The sequence below is a fragment of the Petaurus breviceps genome, unplaced genomic scaffold (assembly GCF_028583685.1).
Source record: "Petaurus breviceps papuanus isolate PSGF00001 unplaced genomic scaffold, PetGlider_PUasm1.0 126, whole genome shotgun sequence".
Lineage (NCBI taxonomy): Eukaryota > Metazoa > Chordata > Mammalia > Diprotodontia > Petauridae > Petaurus > Petaurus breviceps.
The window spans coordinates 33,300,973-33,327,623 of NW_027185655.1; the positions used below are offsets into that span (position 1 = coordinate 33,300,973).

Here is a 26,651-nt window from a genome sequence, read left to right on the forward strand (position 1 = left end):
TAAGCTCTGGAGATACACAGAAAGACATAAAACAATCCCTTCTCTCAAGAAACCCATAGTTTAGTGGAGGAGACAACATGTGAATAGTTATGTATGGATAAGATATATACAGGATAAATCAGAGATAATCAACAGAGGACGGGCATCGGTATTGAGGAGGATTGGCCAAAAAGGGAGTATATTCCAGACATGAAGGGCCACTTGTGTAAAGTTCTAGAGGCAGGACATGGGGAATAGTTGGCAGGTCATATTGAATGGAATGGAGAGTAAGTGAAAGGAGGTAACATGAACTGTAGGCAGATAATGGAAGGCCTTCAATGCCAGGCTAAGAATTTGGTGTTGTATTATATAGCCAACAGGGAAACACGGAAGACTACTGGAAAAAGGAGATGGTACAATCACATCTAAGTTTTAGGAATCTCAATTTAGTAGCGATGGGGAGAATGAATTAAGGCAGGGGAAAGACTGAAAGCAGGGAGAACAACTGGGAGATGTTTGCAATAGTCCAAAAGGTCAGGTTCTGAATGGAAATGTGTATGTATGTATGTTGGCGGGGGGAGGGGGTTAGCGTGAATGAAGAGAAGGGAATGTGAAGTTAATTCAAATTATAATTAAAATAAATTATGTTAAGGAAGCTTTCTCTAACATTCCTATTCTCCCGACACTCTTTCGATAAATCAAGTTGAGATCGGAGCTTGTTTGAGGTCCTGGATGTATATTCATGTCCATAGAAATGAATGTGTTACAGATAAAGATGATTCTATGTAGACCTTTCTATTTACCTGTTGCATTTATTAACCCAAGGGAAGCATCTCTAGTCTTGTCCAATGCTTGCTTTCACTTCTAGAGTAGGAGATTAAGGAACAACCACCTATAATATGGTGAATTGTTTCATTGCTTCTGTCATTCAGAAATTGTAAATTAAAAATATTCATGTTTTTTATATTAACTAGAAAGCGCTGAGTCAGTTACCGTGAAATATAAAATCAGTTTTGTTCAGTCAAGCAACAGATATTCACTTGCTATTGTTCAACCGCTCTCCTCCCTTTTTCATAGAAAATCCTTGAGAAAGCCATCCATACTAGGTGAATCCACTTCCTCACTCGCTTCTAACCCTTCTTTAGTCTGGTTTCCAACCTCATGGCTCAGTTGTGAATTGCCCTCCCCAGTGATATCTTAATTGCTACATCTAATGGCCTTTTCTCAGCCCTCATCCTTCTGGTCCTTTATGAAGCTTTTGACACTGTCAATAACCCTTTCCTCTTGGATATATTTTCCTCTTTAGGTTGTTTATACACTTTTCTCTCTCCCTGTGCAACTACTCCTCAGACTCCTTTGACTAGTCACCATTTATGTTACTCCCACTAAGGTGGGACCATCTCAAATTGTCCTGATCTATATCTTGCCACTGGAGCCAAATGGCTCTGGAGGAGAAAGTGAGGCTGGTGACTCTGCACAGTCCTCCCTCACTTAAATCCAATTCATTTGCAAGTCATGGCATCATCTTCCTGATGCCATGGTCCTCTCTGAGAAGAACAAACAATAACAACTAAAGGTGGGTAGCCCCCAAGGGACTATCAGGGGGCCCTCTTTTCTTCTCTCTCTTTTCCATCTTGCACAGTGAATTCATCAGCTCCTAAGAGGTCTAACCCTAATCTCTCTCCTGAGTTCTAGATTCACATCACTGGCTACAGTTTGATTATCTCAAACTGGCTATTCTGTAGGTGTCTCAAACTCATCAAAAACTAAATCCAGGATCTTTCCCCAAAACCTCCTTTCTCCCCCATTTTCCTTTGCTATTTACCATCCTTCCAGTTATCTAGGTTCACAACTTTGTTGCCATCCTCGACTCCACATATCCAATCTGTTGTCAAATCTTGTTCTTTCTATTTTCAGAACTCTGCACTAACATAAATGCAACCCTAGTCTAGGTTTCATCACCTCTGTCTTGGACTACTGCAATAGCATTCATTCTAAATGGTCTCCCTGCCTCAAGTTTGTCCCCAACCCAATGTCACTCCAATACAACCTTTATTCAAATCTCTCTCTCTCTCTCCCTCCCTCATACACACACACACACACACACACACACACTCCTCCCAATGGCTCCCTATTATTTCCAGGAAAAAGTATAAATTCTTCTGTTTGGTGTTTAAACCCTTTACAACCTAACCTCTTCCCGCCTTTCCTGTCTTCTTACACTGTAACAGACTCCACACTCTATAATGTCTCTCATACCTTGTATCTCTCTCTCTCTCTCTGATGCTACCAACCTAGTAGTCACTCAGGTTTGCAACCTTAGGGTCATTGTTTACTCCTTACTGAAACTCATGCCACTATCAGTTGGCAATCTTGTCATTTTTTTCATCAACATTTTTTTCATGTGTTCCCTTCGCTCTGCACATATAGCTTCCACCTTCATTTAAACCTTTACCATCTCGAAAATGAAAATAAAAAGTTTTTACCTTCTTGCAAATGAAAAGATTAAATGAAAAAAAACTTGCAAGAAAAAATGAAAAATTGCAATAGCCCACTGATTTGTCTCCGTGACTCAAGTCTTACTCTAATCCAACTGCAAAATCCATCCAGCTTCAAATATAAATTTTTTTTTTAAAGCAATTGGGGTTAAAAAAAACTTGCTCAAGGTTACACAGCCAGTTATTTTTGGGTGTGGTGCTAAATATCTGAGCCCAGATTCCATCCCCAGGTCATCCTGACACTGGGGCCGGTGCTCTTACTTGCTGAGCCACCTGGCCACCCCTAAGCAACTGGGGTTAAGTAACTTGCTCAAGGTTACACGGCCAGGTGTTTCTGGGTGGGTGCTAAGTGTCTGAGCCTGGATTTGATCCCCAGGTCATCCAGACACTGGGGCCAGTGCTCTTACTCGCTGGGCTACCTGGCCGACCTGCAAAAATAATTTTCTTAAAGCACAAGTATGACCATACTACTCAATGAACTATAGTGGCTCCTCATTACTTCTCAGATCAAATATAAACTGCTTTATTTGGCATTTAAAACTCTTTACAACCAGATCCCATCCTATCTTTCTAACTTTATCATTCTCCCATAGACAATGCCTGCATTGGCAGAAAAGTGTGACCCAGGTTTATATGTGGATTGTGATTTTTAAAAAATTATTAATGTACTGGCTCTGTATTAAACGACCATGATGTCATAATCATGCTTTCTTTTGCTTTATCATTAAGTAAATGGTTTACATTTAAGAGCTAATAGCATTCATGGAAACTGCTTTTGCATAAATATGAATACCAGAGAGAGTTCAAAGGTTATTGTGACAAAGATTAGGAGTTTATCCCTCATAATGGGCTATTCCTAGGACCCTAAGAGAGTCTGAGTTGTATCTGTGCAGTGGCAGTCCATCTTTGGAAACCCCAGATAGACTGGTACAAGCCCAGAGAACATGGGTGGCCACATCCCATGTCACAGACAACACTTATCTATGTGCATGCTTACTTCTCTAGTAGAATGTAAGCTTTTTTTTTTTTTTTGCTTTTTGCAGGGCAGTTGGAGTTAAGTGATGAATGTAAGCTTCTTGAGCAAGAGATTTTCACTTTTTGTTTTTACCTCCAGGGTTGAACATAATGTTATGGCAGGTAATTATTAAGTACTTGTCCATTTTTTTGTCCCCAATCCAACCTCCACTCCAATCAAAGTCATTTTCCTAAGTTGCAGGTCTAACTATATTATCTCCGCCCATGCCCCCCTCCCACAGAGCTCTGGTGGCATTCCAAAAGGAATGATCCATTTCTTCTGATGGCATAAATTAGAATAGATAAAGCATGTGGGCTGTCCACTGGCAATCCTATGATCTCAATATGTGGCTATAGGTTCATTATTAAAAGAAAATTTCTCTAAATATCCTTGAGTTTTTATATGTATGTGTATATGCATACATATATAATACGTTGCAAACCTTAAAGCATTACATTGATGCCAACCATTATTATGATTACTGTTTATATTTTTGTAAGGTGTTTAAGATAGTCTTTCAAAAGTCTGACATTGTACAACATTGAAAAATTCCATTGAAAACTAATCTTAATGTTGTACAAGGTGCCAAATGTGCCAGTAGGCACTCAACAAGTATTAATTAATGTTTAAAAAATGGTGACAGACAATGAATTAGGAAGGAGAAAACAGCTCCATTTCTTCAGCAGTTACATTCAATTGAAATAACCTAAACAAATTTTTTTTTCTTACAGTTTCTATAAGGTAAGAAACAGGGAGGAAGAAACTACTGTGTTCACCTAAACATATCTCCTCTTCATTTTATCTCCTCATTTAAAATGTTGAAATGAAAGTCCAGAAGCTGCAAATTAATATTAAAAGCACTGGAAGATAGCAGCCAGTGATGGCTGACCCTCTGGGGAAGTGAGTCTCAGGATTTTCCTGGGTAGCACCGATTATCTCAAGAAGAATTTCAAAATTCTTTAAAAATTTTCTAAACAAAATCCATCTAAATTCACTTAATTTAGAAAATATAGAGCATTTGCTAAGTAGTACTTTCTGAGAGTGGGGAGGAAGAAGTATCAAAAGTATCTTTATACAAAGCAAGGACAGGGTATTAAAATTCCAGTGAGTTGAAAATCTAAATACTTTTTAAAAACAAGAAAAATTTTAGTGTCATTATAAAAATGCCTCCAGCATAAAATACTTGGGAACTCAATCATCAAAACAGTATTATAGCCTGTATTATGAACATCTTATTATGGGAAACCATATTAATATAACTAAGGGAGTGCTGCAAGTTCATTAGTTTCTGAATTCACTGCACATCATTTCCAAAAGGATACTTTCAAAGGAAAGAACCCAAATATGTTCAGTCTTCCCTCTCATTTTTCCCATAAGTTCTGTCAAACTGAGAATTTCCTAGTCTGTGGTCTCCCCTTTGGAAAAAAAAAATCAGTTATCTAAATGTTCTTCCTACCCTTCACATTCTGCCAACCCAATCACAAAATGGGTTGCTACACCCCACAAAAGACTGAACTGTCCTTTCATGATTCTATGAGCACAAATTTGAGAGCTCAAAGCATTATGGATCAGAGGCTCACACATTCAGAGCTGAAAAAGACCTCAGAAGTCACGTAGTCCAACTTTTTTTTTTGGAATACATTTTTTTGGGGGAGTTAGAATTTGATAAATACCAAATCTGAATATTTTCATCTATAAAGAACAGAAAAAGATGATTCTATATGAAACTGTATATCTCTATTACATATATCTTTTGCATTTTTAAAGTAGAAAATAAATTCAACATGTTAATTTCAAAGCTGTTCAGTTTGTCTGTTTCCTCCTCTGAATTTCCTTGTGTTCTCTTCTGGGAATTATGCAATGGCCCTTTCTTCTTCCTTTTGTTTTTCTTTTTTGCCGTCACTATATCATTGGCCATCTCCTCTCCTCTATACTTTCCCCTTATCCAAATTAAATTTAAAAATTCCTCCTTTAAAACAAATAAGAATGGTCAAGGAAGACAAATCCATACATTGGCGATATCTAAAAACGTTTGTACCATTCTGTACTTCTGGTCCATCAACTGTCTGGAGGTTGCCTATTATGCTTCATTATCAGTCTACTACACTTATGGTTGGTCACTGCATTACTCATAGTTCTTAAGTCTTTCAAATTAATCTCATCATTTTGCATATGAAGAAAATGAGGTCTGAAGAAACTGAGTGAATTTAAGTGATATGCTAAAGGTCAAATAGGCAGGATGCTTAAGAACCTTTTTAAGCTTTGCACAATGGCCTCTTTTTGTGGTAACAAAGAACTAGCAACTGGGCGGCCAGGTAGCACAGCGAGTAAGATCACCAGCTCCAGTGTCGGGATGACCTGGGGATCGAATCCGGGCTCAGACACTTAGCACCCACCCAGAAACACCTGGCTTTGTAACCTTGAGCAAGTTACTTAACCCCGATTGCTTTAAAAAAAATAGCAACTAAGGAGGTTGGGGCTATTTCTTTTTGCCTCTTTTTGTATCCTAAGAGCTTAGCACACTGCCTGGCACAGAGCAGGAACTTAATAAATGTTTACTGACTGATATAAAGAATGGTGAAACCTGGGAAGACCTTATGAACTGAGGAAGAGTGAGGTGAACAGAACCAAGAGAGTAACTGATGTGATAACTACACTGTAAAAATTGTTTTGAAAGACTTAAGAATGAGAGGATTCTGGGAAGATGGTGAAAAAGGTCAGAAAATTCCAAGCTTTCCAGATTTCCCCCACAAACAAGAAAAAATAGCACCTCAGGGTGAACACAGAGTGGTAAAAATAAACGAGCTAGGCCAGAGCCATGGTCCTCCTGCGACAATCACAGAAGATCTGAAGACAAATACCAGGATGGAGGTTTGGTCCCTGTGAAGATTAAGTACTTCCAAGCTAGTTCTGCTGAAACTGCAAGCAGCCAACCCTGGGGCTAGCTATGTTGGGAAGTAGCCTGGACCCCAGCCACAGGAACTTTCACCTCCCAGATAGCATGGGAAGGCAGGTGTCTGAGCGGGGAAAACTGAGGGAACCTCTGGTGATAGGAGAGGCCAGATCCAGCTGTGCTGGTGAGAAGCCAGCCTGGGCAAGAAGCAGCCAGCACATGCCCAGTGAGTGTAGAAGCAATGGGGTGGGGATACCACTGGCTATGGATACTTATAGGAGACTGGAGTTCTTGGTTTCAGTTCTAAGCTAGAGAGAAGAACTAAAGAAGGATCTGAGGCCAGAGGCACCATCCCCCATGCCCAAAAACTAGAGGTGATTACAAAAAAAGAAGCTGCTACAAAAAAAAAAAAAGAGAACAGACAAAGGAGAAAGAATCTAACCATGAAAAGTTACTATGGGGAATAGAGAGGACCAGGGTTCATCTTCAGAGGAGGATAATGAAGCAAAAAAAGCCTCTCCTACCCCAAAGACTATTGTCAGATGGTCACCTGCCTAAAAAGAATTCACAGAAGAACTTTAAAAAGACTTTAAAAACCAAACGAGAGAGATGGAGGAAAAAAAAATAAGAACAGTCCAAGAAAAACAAGATTATGAAAAGAAAGTCAACCAATTAGAAAAGGAGATCCATAATCTTAAGGAAGAAAATGGCTCCTTAAAAATTAAAATTGGGCAAAGGGAAGCCAGGGAAAGTTATGAGACCAAGAGATGAAAAAACAAAACAAAACAAAATATAAAGAATGAAAAAAAAAGAAAATGTGAAACATCTCATAAGAAAGACAAGTGATCTGGAGAACAGATTAAGAAGAGAAAACATAAGAATAATCAGACTACCTGAAAGTTACAATAAAAAAAAGAATCTTGATACAATAATAGAAGAAATAACTAAAGAAAATTGTCTTGAAACATTAGAACAAGAGGGGAAAGTAGAAATAGAAAAAAATCCAACAATCTCTACCTGGAAGAGATCCTATGAAGAAAACCTATTGCAATATCATAGTCAAATTCTAAAACATTCAGCTCAAGAAGAAAATATTATGAGCAACAAGAAAAAAAACAATTTAAATATGGTGGTAACACAATTAGAATCACCCAAGACCTAGCAGCTGTGACCCTAAAAGACTGCAAGTTTTGGAACATTATATATCAAAGAGCAAAAGAACTGGGGTTGTGGCCAAAAATATCGTATCCAGCAAAGTTAAGCATTTTTTCCTAAATGAAAAAAAAAATGGACATTTAATGAATTCTCAGACTTTCAGTATTTTGTTAAAAAAAAAACAAACCAGAACTTAATAGAAGATTTGACATACAAGATCCGAGAGAAATATAAGGTACATATCAAAGACTAATTACAAAGGACTCAATAAGGGCAGATTGTTTACGTTCTATATGAGAAAATGTAAAACATATGTCTAAGATTGTAATTAGTAATTGGGTAGTTTCATAGGAAAGACAGGATTAGAACTGAGTAAGACATGATTTTAAAAAGTAAAACTGTTTAGGAAAAGGTAAAAAGAGTAATTATTTATACAAATGAGGTATGAGAAGAACTGATTGTAATGGGAATGGCAATTTGAAGACCTTCCCTGCCCCTTAAAGACCTGGGGGAGTTTGAAGACCTCCTCTGCTTTGAAAGTAAACTCTTCCCCCTAACAGGCTGAATGTAATCACATGGAGCCTGTGATGGAGGGTATTTGCTAAATGGGGGAGCAGAGCCCACAGGAAGCTTCCCTGCTGTGAAGATGAACTCCGCCCCTAACAGGCTTAATGCAGTCACATGGAGCCTTGGTTGGAGGAGTTTGCTGAAGGGAAGCAGAGCCCACAAGAAGGAGGGAGTCAGAACCAGGGAGATATTGGGAGAGAGAGATGCTCAGGCAAGGAGAGAGAGGGAGGTTTGAAAGTAAATATTGATCTTGTATTGTTTTGTGGGAAGGCTGAAGGATGGCATGGCTCTCTGTGTTATTATGGCTTCTGAATATCTTTGGTACTGTGATGGAATCAACTTACTGGTTTTGGGATTCAGTTTTCTGGTGTCTAAATAAATGCTGGGGCAGCCAGGTGGTGCAGTGTCAGCTGGAGTCAGGGGGACCTGAGTTCAAATCTGGCCTCAGACCTTGGGGCAAGTCACTTAACCCCAATTGCCCTGCCCTCTCCCCTCCAAAAAGCAAAAAAATAAAAAATAAATCAGTGTTTCGGTTCTGTCCTCTATTTGGAGAGTTTGGTATATTTTTCAATTGAATATCACGCGATATTTATAGTCACAGTCTTTATCATGATCGTGGGTGCTGTAAATATTGCATTGGTGCTACACTGACACAGAGGAACTGGATGAGGGCTAGTAGTTTTGCAACCCTATTTTCATTGGAAATGGGTTTAACAGTACACATAACTCTAGAAGCATATAAAAATCTTCTAAATGCAGAAATAAAAGGCTAAGGGGATAGTGAGAGGATAAAGGAGAGATTTTTAGAGGTGAGGGAATAAGATAAGGGAGGGGGTAATAGAAGGGATAAGGGAGTGATCCTTGGAGGTGGGGTAGGTTAAGGAAAAGGAGGGCAAGGTAGAAGTAGAAGTAGAGAAGTCAGGAGTTATAGGAAATAAGAGAAATACGCAAGCATCGGAGATATACAGAAACACACAAACTTATTAGGAAAAAAATCAGGGGTGGTCATCATGATCTCAGACAAACTTAAAGCTAAAACAGATTTAATCATAAGAGAAAAATAGGGAAACTACACTATGTGTCACTTGTATTAATCAGTATTTTTTAGACTATTTAAAATAACTAGACAGCATGCAGTTGGAATATTGCTGTGGTGTAGGAAATGATGAGTTGGTGGACTTGAAAAATATGGAAAGACTCAGACTTATGAAGGAAGAGATTATCTACCCAGAGAAACAGAGGACACATAAGTATAGTATGGTCTTATATAAATGCATATGAATGTATATGTCTATATATAATATGATTAGAGATATCTAAATATATATATGTGCATGCAGGTATATGCATATGCAAGTGTAATTTTTGTATGCATGTGTGCACATGCGTACACATGTATATCATATATGTATACACATGCATGTGTATGTACATGGGTATATACACAAATATGTATGTATAGAGATACACGTACACGTGTGTTTGTGTGAGTGTGTCTGTCCGAGTTTAACTGCAGCCTTCTGGATGGTAGGGGAGAAGAAGGGGAAAAAAGAACAAAGTAAAAGGTACAAAGCAGAGAACAAAAGAAAACTTACAAGGAAGCAAAAATGGACAGCTCAGAACAAAGTGCATACTATCTGTTACACAGACTTTCTTGAAATGGAAATTTTTACTGTATATTTTGAATCCTCTCTAACATTCTGTGCACATAGCAAAGCTTTTTTTCTTTTCTAATTCTGTACTTAAGTTTTAATATTTAAGTTTATAATATATTTCTTTTTCTTTCCTATATATTTAAGTTTAAAATAAATTAATTAAAATTTTAAAAAGACTTAAGAACTCTGATCAACACAATGATCAATTTTGATTCTAAAAGACCAACAATGAAGAATGCTACTCACTTTTTGACTGAGAAATGGAGAAGCAGAATAAGCCACACATTTTCAGATATGGCAAATATGGTATGGGCATGTTTTCTTGACTATACATATTTGTTACAAGGGTTTTGTTTTTCTTCTTTTTTTTCAATTGGAGGGGATAGGAAATGGAAGTGAAAAAAAAGTTTGATAATTGAAAACTTTTTTTTTAAACAAACAAATAAAAGAAAATGGCTATGACCTGTTAAATAAGTCTCCTTTTAGGTTCCAGTTAGATAATACTAGTGTTGCCAATATCTCTTACATATCACTCCCTTTGACAGTAAGTTTGTGGAAATGATGTTAAGTGACGGGAAGCACACCTTGTCATTTTTCCTAATGGACAACTGACAACTTTTTCTTCATTTCCATAATTTTCAAGATGAATACTATTCAAATTAATTCAAGAATACAGTCTCCCTAAGAAAGAAGTTGCTTACTTTCCTGTTTTTCACTTTAAAGGGTCCCAGTACACAGAAGCAGAAATAGTCAGAAAATGAAAGTCACCCATCTCCAACCTTCCCATCTCTATTTATATGTAAATCACATAACCACCATGCCATATTTAATCCAAGCATCACATCAGCTCCCAATATTCCCGACTATTCAAGCTTCAGCAGTGCTCAGAATTCTGAGAGTTCTGTGACCCACAGAAAATGGAAAGATGCCAGGAAACAAGATCTTTCCTGCAGTTGGAGCCTGCATTTCAATGATGAAAGATTAATCAGGGCTTACTTTGATAGGATTAGTACTCAAGCGAGAAACTCTAGTTGGGATCTCATTAACAAAGTGCCTCTCCTTCACCTTGATGAAACTTAGGAGGTCTTGTTAAAAGTGAAGGAATGCTTCTCACACTAGCTTTAAAGGCAGGACAGGCAAGAGAAGCAATACTATTTTTAAAAACAATCCACTCTGAACAAATAATAATGATAATACGTACACATATAAATTAGATTATAAAATGACAGGTGATTCTTGGGTCATTCTCTTATCTTTTTTTTTTTTTAAAGCAATCGGGGTTAAGTGACTTGCTCAAGGTTACATGGCCAGTTATACCTGGGTGTGGTGCTGAGTATCTGAGCCCGGAATCAATCCCCAGGTCATCCCAACACTGGAGCCAATGCTCTTACTCGCTGAGCCACCTGGCCGCCCCCATTCTCTTATCTTTATCACAGTTTAGTTGCTTGTTCCTTCCCTCTAGGATACTGTTAGTGAAATGTTCAAATTACAGACTAAAGGGGTGAATAGAGAAGACCTGAGTTCAAATCCTGCCTCAGGCACTTAACACTTTACTAGCCATGTGATCTTGAGCAAGTTACTTAACCCCAATTGCCCTACCTTCCCTCCTCCAAAAAGCAAAAACAAAAATAAAAACAAATTATAGACTAAAAATACTAGATCTTTTTTTATCCCATGTGACAAAGTACTCAATCACAACAATTTTTTTTTTTAAAGCAATTGGGGTTAAGTAGCTTGCTCAAGGTTACACGGCCACTTTTCCTGGGGGTGGTGCTAAGTATCTGAGCCCAGATTTGATCCCCAGGTCATCCCGACATTGGAGCTGGTGCTCTTACTCGCTGAGCCACCTGGCCGCCCCTAAGCAATTGGGGTTAAGTAACTTGCTCAAGGCTACACGGCCAAGTGTTTCTGGGTGCGTGCTAAGTGTCTGAGCCTGGGATTCGATCCCCCAGGTCATCCCAACACTGGAGCTAGTGCTCTTACTCGCTGTGCTACCTGGCCATCCCAACAAATTCTGCTTAAAATATTTTAAAAGAACAGTACCCATAAGTATTATCACAGATTTCAGTTATAAGGAATACATATAAGAATAGAAAGAAACAAATTTAGGAATAAATGACAACTGAATAACATATGTGGGAAATAAGCTTTAAAAAATCATGGCATAGGGGAAAAAGCATCAGATTAGGATTTGATGTATGGCTCTTTCCAGATCTTAATACAGAATTATGTCTATGGAATTCCAGTTAAAAACAAAATAAGTTTCATTTCTACTGCTCAAGCTACTACCAATTAAAAAAAAAACAATTTATTTTAATAATTATTAAATTTTAACAAGAAAACTGAAGTTTCAACATGGAGAAGGGATATTTCCTCACAGGCATAAAATGGAATAAACAGAGCTATTTGATATCAGTTGACACATTCTAGGCTTTCTCCTTTACTGCAGACCTCCTTACTTTTCTACTAGTATAGGGATATGGATACAGGTTGAAAAGTAGAGGGAAAACAACCATGGAAACAGAAGAGAGAAAGATACAGAATGGATTGGAAATAGAGAAGTATAACAAAGAAGGAAAAAGTCAGAGGGATGAGATACTTAAGCACAGTAGTGGCAAGAACATTGGCTTTCCGAGTTAGAAGACCTAGGTTTGAGTCTTAGCTGCACCAATTACTAGCTGTGTGATCTTAGGCGAGTCTCTTAATTTTTCTGAGCCTGTTTCCTTACCTATAAAATGGGAAAAATAGTATATGCCCTTTCTTCTTCACTGGGTTTTTGCAAGGATCAAATGAGACAATGTAAATAAAATATTCTGTAAATTATAAAAGAGTATATGTGGGGGTGGCTAGGTGGCCCAGTGAATAGAGTACCGGCCCTGGAGTCAGGAGGACCTGGGTTCAGATCCGGCCTCAGACACTTAACACAAAAAATAGCCGTGTGACCTTGGGCAAGTCACTTAACCCCAAATGCCCTCCAAAACAAAACAAAACAAAACAAAGAGTATATGTGAGCTATTACTAATGGAACATGGGTTTACACAATATACTGAATGAATAACAAAATAGCATCATTCTAGGTGGAGAAGGGATGCACTCTCCTTGCCATCACCAACATCAGCCACTGACCAAGTACCACTAAGAGGTTGGTAGGCTGAAGAGTGTCGAGAAAGGCAAGACCCTTCCCAGATCCCACTGATTCAGTGCAGGCCCAATGGCCATTATTCCAGGAAGCAACCCTTGAGGAGATGCAACTCACCAATTGTTTCTGCAGCTGCCCTGCTCAGCAATCAAAGACAGTGAGAAAAGAAAATTCTGTTCATTGGTATTTTTCATCCCTTGTATGTCCGGTGCTGAGCACAGTGCCTGACACATGCTAGGGGCTTAATAAATGTTGACTGATTGATGGAAATGGTTCAACATCAAACACATATGATTTTGTCTGTAGAAATGATGTTAAAGAAGATGCCTATGCTTTGCCACTACACCTTAAAAACCAATGGCACCTTTCCACATGACTTGCAGCAAAAATCTCCTATATATGTTGTCTTTCTTCCCTACTAGAGTTCACCTTGAGACCAAGGAGACTCTCTGTTCTTCCATTAGTATCTCTAGTACTCAGCCCAGTGCTTTGCATAAAGTAAACACTTAGAAAATTCATTCATTCGTTCACACCACAATCGACATTATAACTACATATACACACCTATGTAGGTCTGAGTTTTGGTTAGTGTGGGTGCTCCTTTCTTATCTTGTGCAATTCTTGTACATGTTTTTCATAGATCCTCTACTGAGGGTCCATCGCACCTGTTGGGTTTTCTTTTTGCTTTTTTAATATTTCAGGGGGGTTCAGCTGCACCATTAAGCTGACCACCTATTGTCTCTGCTGCTATGTGATTCTTTTACCTCTGCCTCATCATGTGTTCTTAGTAATGCATTTATGCTACTTCTCACAAGTCACTTGACCTGTAACCTCCAAACTAGAATTCATCTTTCTATTGCCCTTTGGGTTATTTGCAGTTTGAATTCTTCTGAGGTCAGAATACTCTATGATTCACAGTCATACAGAAACCCCAAAAGGATATTGATAACAAAGCAATGAACTTTTGAAGTAACAATTAGTTTGAGATCAATGAAGGCACTGTGTATTTTCCTGAATGTGACCTCATTTAATTCTGGGCTGAGCTAATTGTCACAGCAATGATGGTCCAAGATATAAATCCTGATGGACTAATTCAAGGGGCTTCTCAACTAGGGGAATGTCTTTGTGCATGGTCAGACCAATTTATGTCACATTACTGCACATTTAATTCAGGAAGCCTTGTGATGACAGTCAAGTGGAGCCATGTGAATTGTGAATAACTTCACAACCAAGCTTTATATTTATTTTTTTGGTTGGGTTTTATACAGGACATTTTCCATGACACTAGTAAGGTAAGCATGTTGTTTTAAAATTTCACTTAATAGCTAGCCACATTAAGTTATTAACAAAGTCATCTTCATGGTTGCTCCTCCTGGATCACTGCCTTGTCATGGTGGAGGGACTTGCATGAACTCTGCTGTGTGGACAGATCTGTCATGGTGGACAGTTCTGACAAAAGATGATCCAATGGAGACGGAAATGGCAAACCACTCCAGGATCTTTGCCAAGAAAATGCTATGGAGAGCATTAAAATCTAAAAGAGATGACGTGAGAAGATGAGTCCCTCAGGTCAGAAGGTGCCCAATGCTACCTGGGAACAGATGCAGATGACTACTGGTAGCTCCAGAAAGAATGAAGCAGTGGGGCCAAAGCCAAAAGGAAGCTCGGCTGCAGATAGGTCTGGTGACAAAAGGAAAAGTCCGACACTGGAAAGATAAACATAGCATAGGAACTTGGAATGTAAGATCTATAAAGCAAGGCAAGCTGAATGTAGTCAAACAGGAGATGGAAAGATTAACCACTAACATCTCGGGTATCCATGAATGGAATGGGTGAATTTAGTTCAGGGGCTCATTATACATACGCTGTGGACAAGACTCCCTTAGAAGAAATGGAGTAGGCCTCTTAGTAAAAGGGTGAGAGAAACAGTCCTGGGGCATGATCTCAAAAACGACAATGTTCAAATCTGTTCAAATCCAAGGCAAACCACTCAACATCACAGTAACTCAAGCATGTGCTCTAACCATTGATGCTGAAGAGACCAAAGTCGGTCAGTTCTATAAAGATCTTCAATATGTTCTAGAAAAACATGAAAAAAAAGATGTCACACTCATCATAGGGGATTGGAATGCTAAAGCAGCAAATCAAAAGATAACTGGAAAAATAAGCAAGTTTGGCCACCGAGTACAAAATGAAGCTGGGCACAGACTAACAGAGATTTGTCAAGATAACTCACTGATCAACAGCAAACATTTTCTTTCAACAACCCAAACAGTGACTCTACACATGGATATCACCAGATGGTCAATTATCAAAATCAGACATTATATACTTTGTAACCAAAGGTGGAGAAGCTCTGTGAAGTCAAGACCTGGAGCTCTGATCATGAACTTATTACAAAATTTAGACTTAAACGAAGAAAGTAGGGAAAACCATCAGACCATATAGGTATGGTTTTTGAAGAAGCAGAGGAACTAGAGACCAAATCGCCAAGATTCACTGGATTGTGGGAAAAGCAAGGGAATTCCAAAAAAAACCCATCTCCTTCTGCTTCACTGACTACACTAAAGCTTCTAATTGTTGGATCACAATAAAATGTGGCGAGTCTTCAAAGAGATGGGAATTAGATCATCTCCTGAGGAACCTGTATGTGAGGTAAGATGCAACAGTTAAATTGGTTTAAGACTGGGAAAGGAGCATGACAAGGCTGAATAGTGTTACCTTATCTCTTTAGCTTATATGCAGAGTACATCATGTAAAATGCCAAGATGGATGAATCAAAAGCCGTAACTAAGGCTGCTCTAAGGAATATCAACAATCTCAGATATGCAGATGATACCACTCTGATGGCAGAAAGTAAAGATGAATTAAGAAGCCTCTTGATAAGGGTGAAAGAGGAGAATGTAAAAGCGGGCTTGAAGCTTAACATTAAAAAAAAAAACAAACTAAGATGATGGCAATTGATCCCATTACTTCCTGGCAAACTGAGGGAGAAGAAATAGAAGCAGTGTCAGATTTTAAGTTTGGGGACTCAAAGATCAATGCAGGTGGTGACAGCAGTCAAAAAATTAAGATTCTTGCTTCTTGAAAGAAAAAAAAAACTATGGCAAGTCTGGACAGCATACTGAAAAAGCAGAGACCTCACCTTGCTGATAAAGGTCCATACCGTCAATGCTATGGTTTTTCCAGTAGCACTGTAGGGCTGTTAGAGTTGGACTATAAGGAAAGTCAAGCACCACAGGTCTGCTGCTTTCAAACTGTGGTGCTAGAGAAGACTTGTCCCTTGGACAGCAAGGAGATCAAATCAGTCAACACTTAAAGAATTAATTCAGGCTACTCATTGGAAGGACACATGCTGAAGCCAAAGCTTAAATACTTTGGCCACATAATGAGAAGATAGGACTCATTGCAAAAGACCCTGATGTTGGCAAAGATTGAAGGCAAAAGGAGAGGGGGACAGCAGAGGACAAGATGGACAGATGGCACCTACATGCAGAGTTGTGAGAAGCAAATGAGGTATTTGTAAAGTACTTCATACTGTGTCTGGCACATAGGAGGGTGCTATGCAAAAGCATATAATCTTCCTTTCTCCTCCCTTTCCTCCCCCTTCTTATGTAAAATGAGAGGGATGGGCAAAATGTCCAGGTCATTCTATGATTTCGTGGTTCAATAAAAAGGTGGACTTGTGAGTTAGCAATTTAGTTGCACTTTTTGGGGGTGAAATAGGGGAGCAAAAACATGATATATGATTTTTTAATTCATAAAATTCATTAAGAGTCTATTGTTTGCAAAGTACCATACTAAGTGAGGGAGATAAAAATTTAGTGGTGACACAAGCCTTACCATCAAGGAGCTTATAACACAGAGAGAAAAGACACAAACACAGATAATTACAACACAGAGACCTGCACAATAAATGCACCAGAGAGGTACAAAACAAAGCATTATGTCAGTTTAGGGAGGAAAGGTTGCTATCTAAACAATACATTAAATGCCTACTATGTACTAAGCCAAGGTAAGGTTTCATGGGAGTAGTTCCTGGCATTTGTACTGTGGTTGAAAAAAAAAAAAGATGGGAAAAATTCAACAGGCAAAGAGTCAGAGGTGGTCATTCCAGGCCATAGGGAACAGCATGAGAAGAAAAATACCACGTATGGGAGACAGAGAAGTCCACTTTGGCTGTAGCAGTAAATATATGAAAGGAAGTCATGGGAGATAAGCAAGAACAATGCCCACTTTAATATATACATACATACACACAGATATATATGTGTAGGTCCTCCTGCCTCCAGGGCCGGTCCTCTATTCACTGCACCACCGAGCTGCCCCCCAGTTCAATATTTCTGAATGAGAAAGGGACTTGACATGTCATTAGAGTGTGTAGGAGAATGCATGCAGCTCCATAAAAGGCTTAAACCTGGGATAAACAGGTTGAATCAGACAAAGAGACAAATACAGTTCAGTTAGGCAGCATTCCCTATTCTGATTTCCCTGACAGATTCTTGCATTCACTTGTAGCAACCTTTGTATCAGAAACCAGGGGCCTGGCCTGATGGGGATCCCTGGATTCACACCTTTTCTCATTTCCCCCAATAATCCACCTAAGTCCATGTAGTTATATTCCTGCTGTGGAAGAAATGATGGAACTGACTTCCTAAAGAGACTTTCTGCAGCTGATGGGGACAAGCTGCTAACTGTGTGTATAAGCTCCCTAAAATGAGGGACCCAGGAGCCTGGACACTGGCCCTGCTGAACAGTGCATTTGCTGCTTTGCTGGAAGTGGGTAGTTCTGCTAACCTCTGAGAGATAAAATTCCATTCCCTATTTGTTCTTTTTCTCTGTTCTTAATGACAATCTCTTCTTTTCTCAAAAGTTTTCTCTTTGGACTATTGAAGAATGCTACTCCTATTCTTCCTCTGTAATGCTTTACAAATAATTTTATACTCTAAATTGGTGCTGTCCTTGGCTTTCATGCTTATGCTTTGGCATAGAATTAAGAGTTTTCTGGCTGAAGTGGTTTCTGGGTTTTTTCTTCTCCTCATTGTAGCCAATGTTTTGCCTCAACTAAATATAAATAGACTGCTGATCTTGAAGTCAGGAAGATGAGTTCAAATCCCACACTTAACTAGTTGTAGGCTTACCACTGGCAAATCACTTCACTTGATAACTGTCAGTTTCCTCTCTCTATAAGACAGTAAACACTTCACAGAGTTGCTGGGAGGCTCCAGCAACACGGTGTGTGCAAAGCACTTTGCAAACATTTAGGTGCTATATGTGTTGATGCTATTTAGCTGTTTTTCTGTCCTTTCTGACTCTTCATGACCCCATTTGGGGGTTTTCTTGGCGAAGATACTGGAGTGGTTTGTCATTTCTTTCTCCAGTTCATTTTATAGAGGAGGAAACTGAGGCGAACCGGATTAAGTGACTTGCCCAGGGTCAAACAGCTAGCAAGTGTTTGAGGCAAGATTTGAACTCAAGAAGTTTTCATGAATTCAGGTCCAAAACTATTTCCACTGTGCACCTAGCTGTCCATAAGTGTTATATATAAATGCTAGCTATTTTTTAAAAAAAGAAATCACAATAGAGTTGATGCCTTTACTTTTGTTCATATTTTTCAGACACAAAAGCTCTGGAAGTTAAAGTTTAAATAATTTTGGTTAGAGGTAGTGTAATCCTTTGATGTATTTTCCTCTTTATAATTTCTTCTAATTTGGTATTTTTCTTTTGACCTTTGCTTGTACCCAGCACATTATCTGGCTGCACATTTTCAGTCTATGGAACAAATCTAATGACACGTTTATGATAATAAACAGCTGGCACCACCCAACCCTTTTTTCATATCTGCTCAACTCTGAAAGAACCTTTTGAAATTCCAATGCAGGCTCTGAAGAACTGACGTTGAGGACCTCCCAAAAAGTGTAAGCAGATGGGAACATACTGGAAACAAGCATTTCACAAGAGAAGTATGAAGGAAGCCATCAAAGAAATGTATTAATAAGAAGAAAATGGATCAATCATGTAGTGACGGTGAAGGATGCTGGATGTCTGTGTGCTCCTCTGGAATCCTTGCTGTGTCAACAGAACACAAGGAAGGTCTCAGCAGATGGGAGCAGAGGGTGGAGAGACAGGGAGGCAAGGATGAGCAGTGATCTGCATCAATCAGACCCCAAATTCACTAGAAAGTTGGAGTATTAGAATATTCCTACTGATTTAGCACTGATGACTATAATCAAAACACTACAGGGTCTATTCAATGAGATCTACAGTCACTCAAAAGAAATCAGCCTTATAATGCACATGTGGAAAACTAAATGAATGAAAAAACGCCTCTTTTCCACAATGTGACATGTAGTTGGAAGGGTAGTCCACTGGGTTTAGAACATGCATTTCAAAATGGATAATTTTTGCTGAGAATTGAATAAGAGAGTTGAGTAAGGTTACATTTAGTGAGGGGGAAGGAAAGGAAAATTTTCTTATATAACCTGTGTATATAAGTAGCACACTATACAAAGGATGAAAATGGAATGGGTGGGATTAGGAGACGACTGAACCTAATGTCACTTAATCCTGTTCACCTCAGTTTCCTCCTCTATAAAATGAACTGGAGAAAGAAATGACAAACCACTCCAGTAAAAAGGTAAAAAGAGAGAAGAATATAAACAAAGAGATAGTGAGAGAGAGGAGAGAGACAGAGAGAGACAGAGACAGAGAGAGAGAGAGAGAGAGGAGAGACACTGAGTGTGTGTTGGATATAGAAATAAACTTCACCAACAGGAAAACCAGAAGGGAAGGGAAAAATAAAGAGGGGAAAATAAGAAGGATGGTAAGTTAAGAGAAGGATTAGCCCTATACTAAACTAATTTTAATTTTTAAAAAAGGGTGAATTAAAGTTTAAAAGAAAAAAAAGATAGATAATCTGTGATTGGGTCCTGGGTGAATGGCAGAGAAAGGGGACAAGGAACAGAAGAAGACCTGGTGCTGTACACACCTTTTTCATGTGGGAGGAAGGTTGGAGGGAGAAAGAAGGAAACGAACGAAAGAAAAGGATGGAGAGAAATATACAATTAACAATCATGAATTATGAATGAGAAGAGTATGAATTCACCCATAAAAGAGAATTGGATAACAATGGATTGGAAAGCAGAATCCAACATGTTCTTTATGAGCAACACACTTGATACATAAATATTTACGAGGGCTAAAATAAGAGGCTTGAACAAAACTTACTTTGCCTCAGCTGAAGTACACACTCAAAAACTCTTTATCAATCCAATGCAAAACCACAATTTTCACAGGCCTGATGATGAAGCATGCCACTGGTGAATCAAGGTGCATAATGACATATATTTTCAGAAGTGGCCAGCATAAGAATTTGCTTGCTTGGGCTATGCATACATGTTACAAAAGTTTTTTTTTTTCTTTTCTGTTTTTCCAATGGGAATGGATTGAGAGGAAGAGAAAATTAATTCTTGTTAACTAACAAAAAGTAAAATAAAACGAAAAATACATTGAAAAAGAGCACATTTGTTGAACTGCATGATGCTTTTAACATTACAAGCTTCTGCCTCCCAGAAAAGCTTGTTCCCAACCCAAATGTTTGAATGATGCTGCTGTATAGTTGTAAATCTTCTAACACTGAAATCTCGGAAGAATCAGTATTGTGGGTGACCCGAAGAGCACTGGGGAGATGTCAATGTTCATGAATAAGAGACAAGATCCTGTGATTTTTCTGATACTGGAAATTCCCAGACGAAGAATCTTCTTCTACTAATACAGGTTGGCACCTTCTCTGCACAGTATAATCTTGAAGAGATGCCTAGAGTATTGCAAGGTTCAGTGACTACTCATAATTGAAGGTATTTCCTTCTTTATCCTTTCTGAACTACTCAAGCTGCAATGACCTCCCATAGCACCTTACATGTGGCAGACACTCAATCAAAGTTTGTTGAGTGAATTAGCTCTAGTAGGTTTATTCCACACTGAACATTTAAGAATGCATCTAGAAATAGTTAGCCAGTACACAGCCAGAAAACAAGAAGCAAAGGGGAAAGGCTTCTGCATGGCAAATAGCTGTCAGAAAGTCCATGCACATTATTTTACAGTAGAAGGATAAGGACATTCTAGTCCTTACCCAAACAATGTGTGTAAAATAAGATGGCAAACAATACAATAAGAGAAGAAAAATAAATTGAGGGAATAAGAAGAGGCAAGGAGGGGGCAAAATTATTTCTATCTGCAAACAACATGATGGCTTATTGAAAGAACCTCAGAGACTATAAAACAATTTTATACTACGAAACAATTATTAACTTCAGTAAAGTACAAAACATAAAATAAACTCACAAAAATCAGATTCTTTGTACATTGACTAACTAAACCCAGGAGGAGATAAAAAAATTCTGTTAAAAATTATAAGATGCATAAAACATTTGGTTTTTTATCTTCCAAGGCATACACAAGACATATATAAACAATTACAAAGCACTCTTTACAGAAAAAGGAAGATAATTAATTGAACAGAAATACTTAATCTTCATTTTTAGATTGCACTAAGATGACAATAATACACAAAATAATTTACAAACTTAGTGATCTACCCAAATTACCAAGGATTTACTTAATATGACTAGTCAAATAATAGAAGAGAAGGTTTAGATAGAATATAAAGGGAAATATAAAATGAAAACAGTAGCAACGAAGGGACATAGAAACACTAGATCTCAGATTATAGAAAGTAAATTTATATTATGGAATTATAGGAAGTAAATATTAAGAATTAATAATAATTATTATTTTTAATTATTATTAATTATATATAATAATTAATATCAAAAATAAAGTTAATATTAAGTAAATATTAGGTGGTGGCTAAAATACAGCAAAGTACATTTATAGAACAGCTTCTGCCTTCCCCGATACAGGGTAGGGAAGGGGAGGCAGAGTGGTCAGTGGGTCAGGCTGTCTGTCCAGCCCCACCAGTGGTGGGGAAGGGGCTGCTAGATGAGGACGCTGGGGATTAACCTTGTCAGCTGTTAGCACATTGAGTTGTTACCTTGACAAGGTTCTTAGTGTCTTCGACTAGAAACAGATGAATCTGACTTATGTCTTAGTCATGAGTCTAGTCACAGAGGGGGCTGAGAGGCCATGAAAGTTGCAGTGTTAGTCCTCCCTCTGGTTGGACACGTGACTCGGGATTCATTAGAACAGCAGTTGTCACATAAAGTATACATGACCTTAATATACTCATATAAATATACACATGAACATAAATAATCTAGGCAAGTCTCTCAGGGCTCTAAGCAGCTCTTTAACAGTGAAATTTGCAAAAGGATTATGGAAAGAAGTAACTTTCAGATCTGTGGCAAAGGGGAGAATTCTTAACCAAGTAAGGGGCAGAATTAATCATAGAAGGAAAAAAAATATACACACTTTTAATTGTATAAAATATATAGAAAATATTTGCATGAACAAACGAGGGTAACTTTAGACCAGCAATCACTGCAGACTAGATTTAGAGCTAGAAGAGACACCCGAGGTCATCAATCTCTCTCATTTTAAAGATGAAGAAACTGAAGGACAGAGAGGTTAGGTGATCTGTCCATGGTCACACAGCTAGTGACTTCTGAGGAAAGATGTTTAATTAGGTCTTCCTGAATCCAACTCTAACTCTCTATCCACTACTCTACACTTTCCTGCAAAGGGAAAAGGAATGTTTTCAACTGGAGTGTATCTTTGCATAGAATATCTGTTAAAAATGTGATATCTAATTTATGTAGAGAACCGAGCTACATATATAAGAATAGGAGCCATTCTCCAATGGATAAAGGGTAAAAAAAAATGATTACACATTTTCAGAAGTAATGCAAATAGCTAGCAATCATATAAAAATGTTCAAACGGCATAAGGGATCAAAGATGGGAATAATCTTGGAAGGACTGTAGGAAGGCCTGGACACCAAAATGTTGATGTAGCTATGAATTGGTAAAACCATTCTGGAAAACACTTTGTAATTATTCCTGAAAAGTAACTAAACTGTTTATACTCTTTGACTTAGAGATTCTTTTAGTGGGCATATACCCCCAAAGAGGTCAACGATAGAAATAATGGTCCTACATATACCAAAACACACATAGCAACAGTCTTTGTGATAGCAAAACAAAATGGGGGCCCAATGTTAACTGGAGAAACTATGGTCTGTAAATGTAAAAGGATTTTATTGTGCCATAAAAACATGGAAAGACTTGCATGAGTTACCACAAAGCATAGCAAAGTAGACAACTTGCACAATAACTACACTGATATATTTTTCAAAACTCCAAGAGAAGCTGAATTCAGATTAATTTCAAGTAGTAGTTTGTTCTGTAAAACAGTGGATGAAACAGCTCATTCCTCTCAGCAGAAAGTTGGCGGACTATAAATGAATGTGGAATGTTGCATAAGCTAGCCACCTTTTTCCTTTGCGGGTCAGTTTTACTGAACTGTTTTTGTTACAAGGGAGTATTCACCAGTAGAGGCCATAGATCAAGATTTAAGATGTTACAAAACATATTCATTAGTTAAAAATAAAATGAGGAGTTTGCACCAGATCAGGATCTTTCCAACTCTAACAAAGTCTGATTCTATGGGTTTAAGTCATGGTTCTGACAATAGTTGTGTAGTCTTGGACAAATTACTCTTGTCACCTCAGGATCTTCAATTACAAGATGGTGACATAATATTTGCACTCCACCTTACAATGGCTGTGACTGTGTTTTGTAAATCAAAAAATGCTGAATAGATTATTGCTACAAAAATAGGGCAAATTACAAAAAGCAAAGACACAAAGATAGAAATGAAAGGCAACATGATGGTAGGAAAAGGATGTTTGTTGCTGTTGTTCTTCATTCTTGAAGAAGACCATAGCAAGGTGATGCCGTGACTCACAAGTGAATTGAAGTGAGAGAGGACTGTGCAAAGTCACCAGCTTCACTTTCTCCTCTGGAGCCATCTGGGTCCATGGCAAGATATAGATTAGGATGACTGGACGTGGCTTTGGAGGCAAGTGGGAAACTTTGGCCTATTTAAGCTAAGCTCTTTCCCAGGTCTCATTTGGACTGAGTCAATGCCCATTCAGTGATTAGGGTTGGGTAAGAATGAGAATATTAAGGAGACAGAATGACCAAAATTACACAGGAATTTGGGGCCATTTAATATAAGGGGAAAAGGTCTTGTACACTTTGATAATTCTGAAGAATGTACAGAATAATAATTGATGTTTGTAATGATGGTAGTTCAGTAGAATCTCTCTCTATCCCCTCCCCACTCCCAATATTACAGGGAATTATAAAAATCTGAAGTAACAATTCCAAAAGAACTATTCATTCTTTCCCTGAAGGCAGACCCTAATCTAGTTGTCAGTCAGTCAACAAATATTTTCTTAGAACATACTCTATGAACCATACTGTGTCAGGGTGTCTGAGGGATGGAAAGATTTCCATCAAAAATGCTAAAAGACAAAGAGATTTGGCACTTAAAGGAGTAAGCTTCAATTATATCTATTTTAAGACTTTTTTGACTGACTGATTAGAATCTATGTGCAGAGAAAACAGGATAAACAATAGTTTCAGACTTTTACAATTCTTTTTCTAAGATATTCAATGTTTCTGTTTTCATGAAAAAGCAAATGAAATATGAGAAGCAACAAAAGGGACTTTTAAAATTCACTGAAAGAAGCTGGAGAGTAGGGGATCTTCACCTTGAATCTATAACATTTTAATAACCATATTTCAATATAATTTGTTTCCTTTACAATCCTGTGTATTTTATTTTTCATATTTAAAAACATTCTGAGAAAGAATCTGCCAAACTTCCAAAGGGGTCCATGATACGGAGAAATGTTAAGAGCATATTCTCTAGAGATATTCTAATATAAATATCATTCTGATATAAATATGTATGATATCCTTATGCTAGGCAGTTTTAAAGTCCTGGGTCAACCTATTCTAAAGTGAATAAATACATTAGTCTGGGATAGGTAAACACAGTATCTTAGGCATATCAAGCACCTTCATATAACTAATCTGATAGTGAGAGGTAGCATCATGTAGATTTTGAGTCAGAGGACCTGAGTATGAAGCTTGTCCCTGCTACTTGAACTAAGTGGCCCAAGTTTCTCATCTGGAAAATAAAGGGTTTGGACTAGATGGCCTCTGAGGCTCTTTCCAGTTCTAGGTCTGTGATTTCATGAGTGCTGAGAATGGAGCTATCGTTTAGCTATATATTTGTAGCAGTTATTTCCTGGTTTCCTCCCTTTATCTTCTTGTGTATGTTTAAAAATTATAAACATACTTGAATCAATGGTGTTTCGAAAAGAATCTAGAAAATGGCAAAAGACCTAATCCCAGATATGCCAATAATCAGGTAGTCGACCTTGAACACTTTTCCATGAGGGCTGTAGTGTTTTCATTAGTAAAATGAGTGAGGTGGACTAGAAAGATTCTAAGGCCATGACATTCTACATTTCTAAAAATGTCTCCTTATGGTCCAAGACCCAATCACAAATTTTACAAAACACATCTTACCGCTCTACAAATACTTTAATTGACTTGTTGCAAAACTTTTCATAAGGAAAAGTCATGCCAAGAAAAACAGAAGGCCTTTTCATGTCAGAATTTGTAAGAATGATGTTGATAATAACAAAAAGTAATCTCTTCCTATGAACTCTCTGACAAAACGCTTTCATTATTAACAATAAACTTGCTCAGATGTGAACCTCCCACCACACCAACAGGATTTTTAAAAACACTCCACTGGTTCTCCTCCTCCTCTGCCTTTCCTTCCCAAGCTCCATTAAGCACCATTTAGAAAATCTCCTAATACTTACATCTGGAATAAAGCCAATCTCGTTGAGATGGTTACTCAGCTCTGGGTCATGGAATGCAATCATCTGAGAGAACACCGTCAGATATTCTGAAATTACAACAATATTTAAGACAATTGTCACTAATGCAAAGTGTGGGGGAAAAAATCTCAACCAGGAAAACAATTCACATAATTAGAGTATTGCTAGCTCCATGAATCACTCTGAATAGAATTGGATTTCCTGAATTTTTCTGGGGAGAAAGCTATGTGCTTCAGAGTAGCACTGACAGTTATCCCATTTGCTAACCATTTGACTCAATTACCATAAACTGAAAAATAAAATAGCCCCCATATCAGGTAGATAATGCCATTAACTCACTTTCTGTCTCCACAGCACTTATCTTAAGTTCTATAGAATATCTCCAGGATAAATAGTATATGTTGATATTTCCCTACAAAATTATTTCATTTTTAATTTATATCAATCCAAGTATTTGCATTTGACATATCCATTAGTTAATTTCTATCGACAACATCTCAACTGGCCTAATTCCTACCCCAACAATATTACCATTTCTCATAGAGTTGAGGAAAATGCTTTCCTTATGTAATTAACATATTCTGAGTAAATCTGGCATAGAAGGGGTGGGACAGAAGTGGGGAGGGAACTTGAGGGCCTGTAGAAGCTATCCATCATAATTTCTTAGAGTTTTTAGGTTGAAAGGACATCAATATGATGAAAAATTAACTTATGTTTATACAGCTATTTAAAACTGCCTTCATTAAAACTAGTTTCATTTCTCAAACCAAGACCTATCTAATTAAACTGATTTCTAAAATTCCTGAGAGCTGTTCCTATTAGTTTGCATCTCTCTACTTTAATATTTCACAATTCCCTTTCCAAGGTTTA

General features: G+C 37.9%; 1 protein-coding gene across 3 annotated transcripts in view; it reads right to left on the reverse strand.

Moving 5' to 3' along the window:
• TBCK (TBC1 domain containing kinase) overlaps positions 1 to 26,651 on the reverse strand; it is a 268,364-nt gene that overhangs the window by 123,271 nt on the left and 118,442 nt on the right. For all 3 annotated transcript variants that reach the window (XM_069094776.1, XM_069094778.1, XM_069094780.1), the window contains exon 20: positions 25,764 to 25,849. In XM_069094776.1, coding sequence (XP_068950877.1) covers positions 25,764 to 25,849 — 86 coding nt within the window. The remainder of the gene's footprint in view (positions 1 to 25,763; positions 25,850 to 26,651) is intronic.